At 48.7% G+C, this 13,530-nt stretch overlaps 1 protein-coding gene across 2 annotated transcripts in view; it reads left to right on the top strand.

Annotated features, from left to right (window-relative positions):
• Positions 1-2,356, top strand: part of P4HA3 (prolyl 4-hydroxylase subunit alpha 3) — a 44,409-nt gene extending 42,053 nt beyond the window's left edge. For both annotated transcript variants that reach the window (XM_066360686.1, XM_066360684.1), the window contains 2 exons: positions 108-204; positions 1,812-2,356. In XM_066360686.1, coding sequence (XP_066216783.1) covers positions 108-204; positions 1,812-1,882 — 168 coding nt within the window. In that variant the 3' untranslated portion in view covers positions 1,883-2,356. The remainder of the gene's footprint in view (positions 1-107; positions 205-1,811) is intronic.
• Positions 2,357-13,530: the final 11,174 nt, after the last annotated feature.

Here is a 13,530-nt window from a genome sequence, read left to right as displayed (position 1 = left end):
GTCTTCTTGTAATGATATGCATGCATTTGTTCTCAGTCATGTGCTTCCCGAGTAATGAGATTCTAGGTTGAGCTCCCCGCCCTGGGGTGGGGCCCTTTGGATTTCAGAATGCAGCACTATTTTGGTGGAACCTGCACAGGAGTGGTGAAGGGGACGGTGACACACTGCACGCTGGCTGTCCTGTCCTGGTGGGAGATAAGTGGGGTAAGGCCTGCCTTTCTGGGTGTGAGAATGGGGTGAGGGGTTCATAGTGAAGTGAAATAGGGGTGGGTGGAAAATAGCATAGTCTTTTCATTCCAAAAGCTTCATTACAGCACCATGTTAGACTGACATGATCAGATTCTGGGGTAGTGCCCCCCCCCCAAATTGAGAGCTCACATAGGGCAGGGATCCTGTCACAGAGCAAGTGTCAGTAAAAGTTTATTGACCTGGCCAGACAGACCATAATTCCTGCAGATGGCTGAGGAGGCTCACGGTGCCGAGTCCCATCCTGTATCCCAAGGAGAGAACCATCGGTTGCCTCCCCAGGAGGTGGTCAAACAAGGGAGAGATAAATAAATAGGGGGCATGTATATGTCGTATATGTGTCCAAGAGCACTTAGTGCTGAAGACAGAAAAAGTGGAAGAAAGACTCTCCTGCTGAGATGGACATTGCCAGGAGAGGCTACCTTTTTTTTTTTTTTTTGTACTTTTCTGAAGCTGGAAACGGGGAGAGACAGTCAGACAGACTCCCACATATGCCCGACCTGGATCCACCCAGCACACCCACCAGGGGGCGATGCTCTGCCCCTCCGGGGCGTCGCTCTACCGCGACCAGAGCAACTCCAGCGCCTGGGGCAGAGGCCAAGGAGCCATCCCCAGCACCCGGGCCATCTTTGCTCCAATGGAGCCTTGGCTGCGGGAGGGGAAGAGAGAGACAGAGAAGAAGGAGGGGGTGGGGGTGGAGAAGCAAATGGGAGCTTCTCCTATGTGCCCTGGCCGGGAACCGAACCCGGGTCCCCCACACGCCAGGCCGACGCTCTACCGCTGAGCCAACCGGCTAGGGCGAGGCTACCCCTTTTTTTTTTTTTTTCATTACTCTGGAGTGGCACCGTGTGTGTGTGTGTGTGTGTGTGTGTGTGGGGGGGTGGCTTTTAGGAGCTACATGAATGAAAGATGGATGACCTTAATACCCACAGGTTTGGGCCCTGGCTGGTTGGCTCAGTGGTAGAGCATCAGCCTGGCATGTGGAAGCCCCAGGTTCAATTCCCAGTCAAGATACACAGGAGAAGCAACCATATGCTTCTCCACCCTCCCCCTTCTCTCTCTCTCTCTCTCTCTCTCTCTCTCTTCCCCACTCTCCTGTAGCCATGACTTGACTGATTCAAGTGAGATTGCCCTAGGCACTGAGGATGGCTCTATGGCCTCCTGCCTCAGGTGCTAGAAATAGCTCGGTTGCCAAGCAATGAAGCAATACTTCAGATGAACAGAGCGTCACCCCATGGGGGCTTGCCAGGTAGATCCCGGTGCATGTGGGAGTCTGTCTCTCTGCCTCTCCTGCTCTCACTTCAAAACAAAACAAAACAAAAACAAAAACCCCACAGGTTTGAAAATTGGTGTCTAGTGTAAGATAGAATCTGTCAGGGACATTTTCCAGGGGACAGTGTCTTCTTTGCTATTTATTTCTGTCAGAAGCAGCATTGTGGTCCATAGCAGGGCTGGGACTAGAGTTGCTTGAGTGTAGAATTTAAGGAGGCCCTCGGATGACCCTGGGGTGATCACCACCACTGCCCACTCTGCTGAGCCAGCTCTTCCTCCCCATCCTCCCACAGTGGCCAACAAGTGGATTCATGAGTATGGACAGGAATTTCGCAGACCCTGCAGCTCAAACCCTAAAGATTAGCATGTTGGCAGAAAGAAGTTGATGGAGTCCTGTGGCTTTCCAAAGAAACCAGAAGCCAGACACTAAGGATTGGAGAAGAGAACAGAGAGCATCCTTCTGGAAGAGGGCGTCGTCAGCACTGTGCGTACGTTGCCAATGGAAGGCAGGGAATGGCGTCTGCCAGAGGACACCTGAGAAGTCACTGAGAAGCAGTTCACATTGTTTCTCCTCCAGGCATGAGTCACAGAATGGACAATACAAAGGACTGAGCGAGAAGGCTGGAGAGGGAAGTTTCTGGAGATCAGATACTCTGTTGGGAATAAGACATAGTGACAGTCTCTGGGGTTTGGTTAGTGGAGCTTTTGCCGTTTTGCACCTTGACGCCAGGGACCCAGCAGTGGCGATGAGGGTGCCTGTGTGAGGGGCCAGCCCGACTCCTGTGGCTTTTTGCCCTTTGGCCCACTGATGTCGGCTGAAGCCTGAGCAAGCAGTAACTCAGTATCAGGAGTGTACCTCATATGATAATTTTTTTAAAGCAGAAAGCATCTATTTTCCTTTTTTTGTAGGATGATTTTTTAAATACAGCTATTAAAAATGTTTACAAATCATTTCGCACTGAGAATATTCTTACATTATAACACCAAGTGAAAAAAGAACGTAAAATTTTATTTAGGCCACAAACTCAACTTGGCTCACCTCCTAGCCTCCCTCCTCATCCATTCCAGACACACGACATTCTGTTTCTCAAAGCCACCGTGTTCGTGTCCGTCACCTCAGCACCGTCCCGCCCCCTCCGTGCTTCCCTAGCCGGGCTCGTGGCTCAGTGTCGCTTCCGAGGGGCCTTCCCTGATCGCCCAGCCTTCCAGCCATTTTCCTTCATGTTAACTGATCTTATTTTCTTTATAACAGATTTCTCAAATTGAAATTACTCATTTAATTGTGGCCAGTCGCCTTCCCTGCCCAGTGAGTGCTTTATGACCCCATTCTGTTTTGTAAATGCCTCTGTTACGCTCCCATCTTACTGGGTGTCAGTGTTTGTATCCCTGGCAGTTCACCTTAGACTCAGTGTTCCTTTTTCTCTCAGTATCTCCAGAGGAAGGTCTGGTTTGAAATAAGTAGGCATTCTGCAAATAGTTTTGGATAAGTAAATAAGAAGGCATCCTTTTCCTTACCTGTGGTGGTACAGTGGATAAAGCGTCAACCTGGGATGCTGAGGTCACCGGTTCGAACCCTAGACTTGCCAGGTCAAGGCACATATGGAAGTTGATGCTTCCTGCTCCCCCCCCCCCCCTTCTCTCTCTAAAAAAAAAAAAAAAAGAAGCCCTGACCGGTTGGCTCAGTGGTAGAGCGTCGGCCTGGCGTGCAGGAGTCCCCGGTTCGATTCCGGGCCAGGGCACACAGGAGAAGCGCCCATCTGCTTTTGCTCCAATGGAGCCAAAGATGGCTCGCTGAGGATGGCTCTGTGGCCTCTGCCTCAGGCGCTAGAATGGCGCTAGAATGGCTCTGGATGCAACAGAGCGATGCCCCAGGGGGGGCAGAGCATCGCCCCCTGGTGGGCATGCCAGGTGGATCCCGGTCGGGCGCACGCGGGAGTCTGTCTGACTGCTTCCCCGTTTTCAGCTTCGGAAAAAAAAAAAAGAAGAAGAAGAAGAAGGAATCCTTTGAGCTGTGCTTAGGGGGACAGGTAGACTTTTTACAGGCAGAGTCTTAATGAGGAGAAGCATTTCCCAGCAAAAAGACTAGTATGAGCTAAGGCTGGGTTGATGAGTGACTAATATTTGAGCACTTGTGCAAAGAGAACATTACCGGTGACTTGGCTCAGACTCCTCAGGAGGGGCAGGGGCATGTGTCTTGCTCACAAGAAGCCACACTGTTAAATGGCTGGATGGTTAGATTCTGTGCTGCCTCTGCCCCTGCCTGCACCGTGCACTTCAGGATGTCTGCTTCCCAGAGCTCTGTGGCCCCCAAGGAGAGCGTTCTGATGTGCTTCCTCAAGTCTCTACGAGTGCCTGCTTACATCCCTGTATCTCTGCTGAGGATGCCTGGATTCTGGAAATTGTTTTTCTAAATGGTGCTCATGTAAGTAAGGGAGGGAAAATAATTTTCCATCTACCTTTCTGTGTTCTTAGCTGAGACCTCTAATTAAAGACAGATTAACAAGAGAAAAACAAAGAAGTTTATTAATATGTATACATTGGAGACACTCAGGGAAAAATGAGTAACTCACTAAAGTGTCAAGAATGTCTAAATACCATCCTAATAGGGAATGGGGAGGGAGGGTTTGGCCTCCTTAGGGAAGATGAATGGGCCCTTAGAAGAACAGATGGGAGGGGAGGTATGATAGTTTTTGACAGTTTGTCTGGATGTCTGCAGTACATGTTATTTTTCTGCAGTTGCTTTGTTCCCATTGGCAATATCTTTTGCTGCCAACAATTTTTGAGGAGTCGCCATCATTTCCGCAAGCTTTGAAAAGATCTGTCCTTTGGGAGCCTTTAATGCCTAATAGCTAAGAACCCCATCAGATGTTGGTATTTGTTGAATACACAAAGGAATCACCTCAGTCCCACAGAAGTGCAATGAACACCTGCTGTGTGACCAGCCCCATGCTGGGTGCTCCTTGAGATTCAAGACAATTGGGGGGGGGGGGTCTGCTCATTGCCCTGAAGGCAAAATTAGCACATGCCCAAAGAGAAGAATGGAGAATTCGATATAATCAAGTGGGAAGCTGTGGCGTACTCACCCTAAGGATCATGGGAGCTGGAAGAAAGGCAAACCCTATTGAGGGCTTCCATGTTGGGCCCCAGAAATGCAGTGGAAAGAGTGAGAAAGTGTGCCTGTGGAGGGCAGGGAGCAGCTGTCACCTCACTTGTTCCCTTTCACGAGGGGCTAGAGAGAGCTGTCTAGGAGGAAGAAGTGGGAGGGTGTTGATTCTGGGGCCCACATCCAGCAACGCCAGGGGCAAGGGCGGCCAGCACAGACTGCTCTTTCATGGAACCACTCAAAGAGTTCCCTGTTTGGGGGCGCTGGCTGCTCAAGCTGGGAGGATCCAAGGAGGGGCGGGAGGGGAGAGAGGGCCCTTGCCTGCGCAGTGCTGTACACGTACACGTGGGCAGAACTGAAATCAGCCGGGGGCTAAGGGAGGAGACGGACAGACGTTTCTGTACCTCCTCTTTGCCAGCAGCTTTATCTCCCTTATCTAATTCACAACAATTACCATCCCTTTTGGTAAGGGAGGAAAAAGAGGCTCTAGGATAAGACTTCCCTAAATTCCACAGCCAGAAGCAGAGCCAGGAGGAGGAGCTGGGGAGGTCTCCCCTACCAGCTGCTTCTAACCTCTTTCTCTCCGGACTTTCTTACTCACCTTAGGATCTCTACGGCTTTCTCACCCTTAGGAAGTTGAGCCTGTCTCTTTCCCTTCTTCCTTTCTGCCCCATCCTTCTTTTATTCCCTTTCTTGGTCACATGACCCTTTCTATCAAATACTTGATACGCCCAGTGGTAGGATTCAAATAATTTAACAACCGGTTCTCTGCCCTTGATGACTGTTTAAGTATAAAAACATATACCGAAAGGTAGTTTATTATTTCATGCATTTAATACTTAAATAAGAACAATAAGAGGAACGTAAAACTAGATTATGTTATAAGAAAGAGTTTTAAGCCTGAACAGGAGGTGGCAGGCTGGGATGTAGAGGACCCAGGTTCAAAACCTGAGGTCACTGGCTTGAGTGTGGGATCCTAGACATGACTCCATGGTTGCTGGCTTGAGCCCAAGGTCTATGGCTTGAGCAAGGGGTCACTCACTCTGCTGTAGCCCCACCCCCCAACACCGGTCAAGGCACATATGAGAAAGCAATCAATGAACAACTAAGGAGCCGCAATGAAGAATTGATGCTTCTCATCTCTCTCCCTTCCTGTCTGTCCCTCTTTCTGTCTCTAATGTATTTTTTATTTTATTAAAAAAATAAAAGGTACACGTGGTACCTGAAGGGGCACCATCTTCCTGGAAATTCCCACAATGCTTTCCACGTTCTAGAGCTCTGACATCTCTATTTTTTACTTTCTTGCAACAAACAAAGAATTGTCAGCTGCTCAGCCTGGAGAAGCAAGGCTACCTGTCCCGCTGCCTTTGCTCAGTCAGTGCTTTCTACGGGAGCCACTGAGCCCTGTGAGCACGGTGCTCGGGGTTAGAGAGAGCTTTCTCACAGGCCCAAGTCTTTCTGGCACTTAGGGTTGTGGACATGGGGACCGGCAGGGCCAGCTTCTGGCACTTGGGGTAGCCAGCATTAGCTCATATGCCTGGCTCCAAGCCCTCTATGGGGGCTCTGCCCCGACTCACCCCACTGACTTCCTCCCTCCACACCTGGCTGTCTTGGAATGCAAAAATTAGAGAAACAGTGAGGTACTACTTCACACTTACTAGGATGGCTATAATTTTAAAAAAGAAAAGTAATAAGTGTTGGAAAGAATATGGAGAAATTAGAACCCTTGTGCATTGCTGGTGGGGAATGTAAAATAGTACAGCTGCTATGGGAAATAATTCTGGTGGTTCCTCAAAAAGTTAAGCATAGAATTACCACATGCCTCAGTAATATGTCTTTTAGGTATACATTCAAAAGAAATAAAAACAAGAACTCAAATAGGGACTTGTATACTTGTGTTCATAGCAACATTATTCATAATAGCCATATGGTGGAAACAACCCAAGTAAGTGTGTACCAACAGGTGAATGGATAAACAAAATGAGACATATGTATGCAATGGAATACTACTCAATGACAAAGAAGAATGAAATTCTAATACATGCTACAAAATAGCTGGATCTTGAAAACATTATGCTAAGTGAAATAAACCAGACACAGAAGGGCAAATACTGTATGATTCCACTTATATAAGTGTTGGAATCCATGGGAGTCAGAAAAGACCAGAGTAACAGGCTTTATTGAAAGGAAGAAAAGAACCCTGCCAGGCACTTCTCCAGGGAGAAGGGCGCCGGATACAGACTAGGGGTGAATTTTATAGCATTTGGGAGAGCCTGAGAGGGTACTGAGTCCAAAGTTCTGGTATATTCCCTTCTGCAGTTTTAGGATTTCAGCTTTCTGGAATGCTCCTCCTTGGGTGGTTGATCAGCTTTCTGGAACTTTTCTGCCTCAGGGGCGATTGTCTAGTAAGTAAGGGTGAGGTCACGCAGCCAGGTGGAACAACAAAAGGGTAGTTGGAGTTTCATATATCTATCAATAAGCTACTTAGCATAGGCAAATTCAGACAGAAAACAAAATAGAGGTTCCCAGAGGCTAGGAGGAGGGAGGAAAGGAGAAGTTATTGTTTAGTAGCACAGAGTTTAGTCAGGGATGATGAAAACTTTTAGAGTATATAAATAGTGATAAGGGGTACACAGCAGTGTGAATGTAATTAATGCCACTGAATTGTACACTCAAAATGGCAAACATGATAAATATTATGTTATGTATGTTTTATCACAATTGGAAAAAAGCTGTTAAGAAATCTGACAAGAACATTCCTCGGCCAGAGGAGGGTCAGCCCTCAGGCCCCAAATGTACACCAAGTTCAGCTAACTCTGCTCTTCTGAGGAGGCCCGCTTGGTCGGGCTGGGGAGGAGAACCCAGCGGACCTTGGCTCTATGGTTTTTGCCTTGGTTTACTCGCCTTTTGGAACTCCCAACCATCTCCTTGTCTTTTTAGGACCATGGCATTTACCACTTTTCACCCTGACTACTGTGGGCAGCACACATTTACTATATATATTTGAGCCTCATTTAATCCTCATGACACCTTGTGATTTAGGATTATCAACCCATGTATGTATGTATGTATGTATGCATGTATGTATGCATGTATGTATTATTGGGTAAGAAACCTCAAGTTCTGAAAGAAGTGATTGCCAATGGTCACCTGGCTAGTAAGCAGTTGAATGCCTGTCACCAGACCACAATCTTCTCACCTGCCTCACCTCGATCTCTTTTCTGGCAAGGTTTGAGAGTGTTGAGACCTGCACTGGTCTGGAGGTCCTGTGGCTTGAATCTGAGTCTGGAATGTGCTTGTGACCTTGAGCAAATCACTTTTCTTATTAGAGCTTTCATTTTCTCTCTTGTAGAATGCCAATGCTCACTGGCCTGCCCTACTCACCCCACAGAGATGTAAGATCTCAAACTATGACGATGTGCTTTATAAATGGTACATACCCGACTGTCAGTCTAAGCTTAAGTTTGATTCATCATCAATATGTGGCATCATCACTGGTCATCAGGAAAAAAACTTTCTTCCCCATCACACATTTAACTAGTCAGTGAACTTCTCCCTCCATCCACATGTAAGAGGCCAGCCACTGCCTGGTCTCAGGTGCCAAGGTTTCGCCTGGCTACAGGCTGTGGCTTTCTAGCAAACTGCTGGGAGAAAAAGCCAGCTCTAGGAATAAGGGAGCCTCTTGAGTTTACATAACTTTCTGAGCCCTGGAACCACAGCGAGAATGTGTTGATTCTGGCTGCTGCTGGGGCAGCCAGCTGGGGCGGGAGAAGCATTGGCTCAAAGCTCACAAACAACACACTGTTCCTGCACAGAAAGAAGAGTGTGGCCACTTTTTGCTTTCACTGCGCCTGTTGTAGGCTCTCTTCTTGCTTTTCATGTATTAATGTCTCAACCTTTTTAACTCCCTACCCCCACTTCTGATGACAGGCCCTTGAAACTAACAAGTGTCCTGGCCCCTCATTGTCCAAATAAGTTTCTGTCTTGTTCATTCTATCTCCCAATTTTCAAGCCTGTTGCCTCCTCTCATCCCTGGGGCCACTGTGCTAGTTCAGTGTTCTGTTGCCTTTTACGTGGACTATGGCAACTGCCTCTTGACAGACCAATCCATCCACACAGGATACCAGAGTTCTTTAATTTCAAACAACTCCCCATTCTTGCTACTCAAGGCTTTTAGGCTTTGCCCCCTGCTGCCTCTCTTATCACAGCTTCGACTCCAGCCACACTAATCACACTAACCCACGGCTGTCAGACTGACTTTCAAGTCTCCTGGGCTTGAGTATGCGGTCCCTCTACCTGCAATGTATTTCCTTTCCTTCTTTATCTCCATCTTGTGATGTTTCAAAGCTCAACTCCAATGCTACTTCTTCTGTCAAATCTTCTCTAACCTGTTTCAAAATGTCTGGTTGTCCCCTTCCTCTTTGCACAACGTGGTCACTGTTTCTCTAACAGCCTCTATTATGAGCTAATTTAAAGGATCTCCAAAATCCACTGGAAGCTTGGCACAGAACAGGTTCTCAGGTTTGCTTAATCAGCAAACCAATGCTCCTAACAGCAGGTATAGAAGAGAATAACACCAGCAAGTCAAGCCACCTGTGGGGAAAACGGCTGGGTTAGGCTTGCTCGCTGGTTTACTGGCTACAAGCACTTTGTGCAATTAGGACATGAGCACGTGACAGCACTACTGTAAGGATATAAGCACTTCCCTTCAGGGGCGATTAGAGCAGATCATGTTCCCACCACAGCGAGGAGCAGTTTGTTCCCTGATCACTTGCTCTCCCCTGCAAAAAGCAGGTTTTCCTTTTTTCCCCCCTCTCTTCTTTTGGCTTGCCTGTCTTTGTGAGCCTCCAATAAATTGGTATGGCTCAGTTTTCTGGCTCCACATTTCCTTTACCATCTGCCCAAATTATGTGAATCTGCATGGCCACAACCACCAGCTTCACATCTGGCACAGCTAACAGGATTCAAATTAGATTGGTATGGAGCTGCCAACACCCTTGTAGGGTGGGGTGGTTGTTGCTCTCCAGTGTATTGTTCCCCATGGCTCTTCTTTTGGGGACTGTGGGCTGAGTGTTTCTTAGAGTCCTGTGAGAGGAAACCAGAAGTTCTGTGCGAGAAGCTGCCTGAGGTCGAAAGCTCCAGCGTGAGCTGCAGACTGAGTGGCAACAACGGCATGAACTGGAATGGTCACTGGAGAAAGAGCTGCAGGTCCGAGAATGGCAGGTCAGGCTACAGGCTGAGAACCAGTGACTTGAACTGCAGCAATGCTGGAGAAGGAGGCTGACTGCTCTCAAAATCTGGTGTGAGATGCAGGCTGAGCACCAACGGTGCCTGGAACTGGAGTGATCTCTGGAGAAGGAGTTATAGGTTTGTGAGCTCCAGTTTTCCTTGGAAGCAGAATGCTGGCACTGACAATTGGTGGAGACACAACTGCGGTTCAAGAGCTCAAGTCTCAGCTTCAGGCTGACAGCTGGCAGCTGCTGGAGTTGAAATGGTCACTGAAGAAGGAGCACCCATGCTGGTGGAGTGGCTCTGAGCCAGCGGGAGCAGACATTTCCAACTCTTCTGAGGAGGAGGAGGCTTGGAATGAAGCTGCCGTCTGCAGACTCAGAGCCCAGCCAGTGATTGCCCAGAAGGTAAAAACCCAGCAGCCAAGAGTCCCTCAGTGCCAGGCACAGCCCCCTCCACAGGTAGTGGAGCACTCTGGTCTGGCCCTACACCCAGGCAGAGCTGATGGAGTTGGGGGCACAATTCAGGCAGAAACCCACCAAACCCCTGGCAGCCTGGTTGTTAGTTACGGTTGTGGGACATGGGGGTGGCTGGCATCATGCTCTCCAGAACAGAGATGGAGAAATTGGCCACCATTGCTACACACTCCTCCTTAAGGCATTGTCTTCAGAACCGCCATGACAACCCAGGAAACCATACCCTATCAGAACAGGTGATGGCCACCTCTAATGCTGGCAGAGTGGCTTTGAGTCGGTGGGAGGAGGCGTTTCCAACTCCTTCACTTCTGAGCAAGAGGAAGTTTGAACTGCAACTGCTGTCTGCAGACTCAGAGCCCAGCCAGTGGTTGCCCAGAAAGTAAAATCCAGCAGACAAGAGTCCCTCAGGGGCAGACACAACCCCCTCTGCAGGTAGTGGAGTGCTCTGTGGTCTGGTCATACACCCAGGCAGAGCTGATGGAGTTGGGGGTGAAATTCAGGCAGAAACCCACCGAGCCCCTGGCAGCCTGGTTGCTGAGGTTGTGGGACATAGAGATTGTAGATAGAGGATTGTGGATCACCTGCCCGCCACTGTGAGGGGCCATTTTTGCTGTTTGTTTGCCAGAGAAGAGGTTTTCCCATCTGTTTGCTTGTCTGACACTGTGAAAATCTATTAAATGGTAATGGCTCAACACTTTCTGGATCCACAGTTCCTCTACCGCCTGCCTGAATCCAATGTGAACCTGCCTGGCCTCAGCCACTGGCCTTACACCACCACTCGTACAGTCTGGCAGAATGCCAGGCACTTGCCAGGAGTAGTGAGTAGGTGGCAATGCTATAGTGAGCTAGTAAAGGTCCTTCAGGAAGTAGGTATGAAGAATGTGCTTTCAACCCGAGGTCCCATGGGTCAGATGAGGAAGCGTTTAAGGCAGGGATGAGGGATATTATTCTTTGCAGTACCCCATCACCCATTTTTGGGTCACTAGTGGCTCTCTTGAACCCCTATGTGGTTATGCAGATGGTAGCAGATTTGGGGGAGCTAGAGACGGCCCAGGACCATAAGGCTGTGTGGGCTGCTGCCCATGCTGCCCCCCTCGCCCTGACTAACAAGGGAAATGGGCCTGTAATGGCTGCCTGAACACAGATGTGGGAAGATTTGATGTGGCTGGGGCAGATAGGGAGAAATTCGATGGCAAGTCTAATAAAGTTTGTGGCAGCTTAAACCAGAACAGAGGTTACAGCCACTGAGATGAAAGGCCCCAGCAGATACCAATAAAAACGGTTGGTGCAAGGTTGGCACAGTTACAAGATTATATGGTAGAGGAGCCAAGGGAGAGGAGGATCCCCAAGGCCCATTGTTCCAGTTCAAACAGGGGGAAGGCCAAGGGGCCCATCTAACAGTGACGGGTGGGGACTGGAGGCCCCACATGAAACTGGCAATCCACTGGTCCCCTTCTAATGTACAGTGAGTGTTGGCTTTGGTGGATACAGGTACAGAATGTCCCCTCCTCTATGGGAACCCAGAGTGGTTTGCTAGGACCCTGGTGGCCATTCACAGTTATGGGGGTCAAACTGTTTGAGTGAAGCTAATAACTATTTCATTGGGGGTAGGAAGAGAGCCTCCTAAAGCCATATAAGGTGTATCTCCTATTCCTGAATATATTTGGTTGGTAGATGTCTTACAAGGACTGTGGTTGGAAACCACAGCCAGAGAGTTCCGCCTGTGAGTCCAGTCATGAAGGCAGAGTTGCAGGGACATGCAGCACATTCCCTGTTGCAATTACCTGTTCCCCAGCACGTGACTAGCACAAAGCTGTACCACCTGCCAGGCAGTTATGAAGAAATCACAGGGATGATCCTCAAACTAGAAAAAGTGGGGATCATCCAGTTGGTGCAGGTATGGCCTGTGAACAAACCAGATGGAACCTGGCGAATGACAGTAGATCACAGAGAACTTAATAAAGTTGTTCCCCTTTGCATGTTGCTGTTCCATCGATAACTAACCTGATGGATCAGTTAAGCCATGAGTTGGGAACATACCACTTTGTGACAGATTTGGCAAATGCCTTTTTCTCTGTTGATATAGCTGCAGAGAGTCAAGACCAATTTGCCTTCAGTTGGGAAGGGAGACAATGGACCTTTACAGTATTACCCAGGGCTATTTGCATAGCCCCACCTTGTGCCATGGGCTGGTGGCTGCTGACCTGGCTAAATGGAAACAGCCAGAGGCAGTTCATATATACCATTACATTGATGATATTATGCTAACTAGAGACTCTTTTCCAGAATTGGAGCAAGCAGTCCCTACCCTGCAATCCCATTTGGAAGTGTGTGGCTGCGCGCAGTCGAGAAAAAATTACAAGGACCTGAATTATCTGTTAAATTCTTGGGAGTTGTCTGGTCGGGTAAGACAAAGGTTATCCCTGATGCAGTTATAGATAAGATCCAAGCATACCCTGTGCCCACTATGTAGAGCAGTTACAGGAATTCCTAGATCTGCTGGGGTATTGGTGAGCATTCATACCCCATTTGGCTGTTACTGTGCCCTTTATACAACCTTATTAGAAAGGGAGTTTTCTTGGATTGGACTGAGCAGGCACAAGGTACATTTGCAGCAGCTAAGAGAGCTCTCAAGGTGGCACAGGCCTTGAATGTGTTTGATCCTGCCAGGCCCTAGGAGCTTGAAATCCATGTAACCTCTGAGGGTTTTGGATGAGGCTTGTGGCAACAGACAGTGCTTATGTCAACCTATTGGGTTTTGGCTCCAATTGTGGAAAGGCGCTGAAGTCCGTTGCTCATTAGTGGAGAAACAGTTGGCAGTTGTCTGTGCTGCCCTCCTGGCCGCTGAGAGTATTACGACCATAACACCAGCTACAGTCAAGACAACATATTCTATTGAAGGATGGGTGAGAGATTGGGCAACCAAACCACGTAGTGTTATGGCCCAAACCCCCACCCTGGCCAAGTGTGGTGCATACTTGCAACAATGCTGTGCTCTTAGCACTAGCCCTTTGAGGGCAGAACTGCAGGAAGTCTTAGGTCCAGTCACCTATGCGACCTTAGAGTCAGGTGCAGCTGGGGTTCAGGAGGCAGAACCTGAAGTCAGTTGCTACCAGGAGGGTGGACACCCATCCCCAAGGGTGCCTGGTATACTGATGGTTCCAGCAAGGGTCAACTTGCCAAATGGATGGCCAGAGCCTTCTA

The sequence above is a fragment of the Saccopteryx leptura genome, chromosome 1 (genome assembly GCF_036850995.1).
Source record: "Saccopteryx leptura isolate mSacLep1 chromosome 1, mSacLep1_pri_phased_curated, whole genome shotgun sequence".
NCBI lineage: Eukaryota > Metazoa > Chordata > Mammalia > Chiroptera > Emballonuridae > Saccopteryx > Saccopteryx leptura.
The sequence above is the reverse complement of the archived record's forward strand: the minus strand, read 5'-3'. Positions and strand labels throughout refer to the sequence as shown.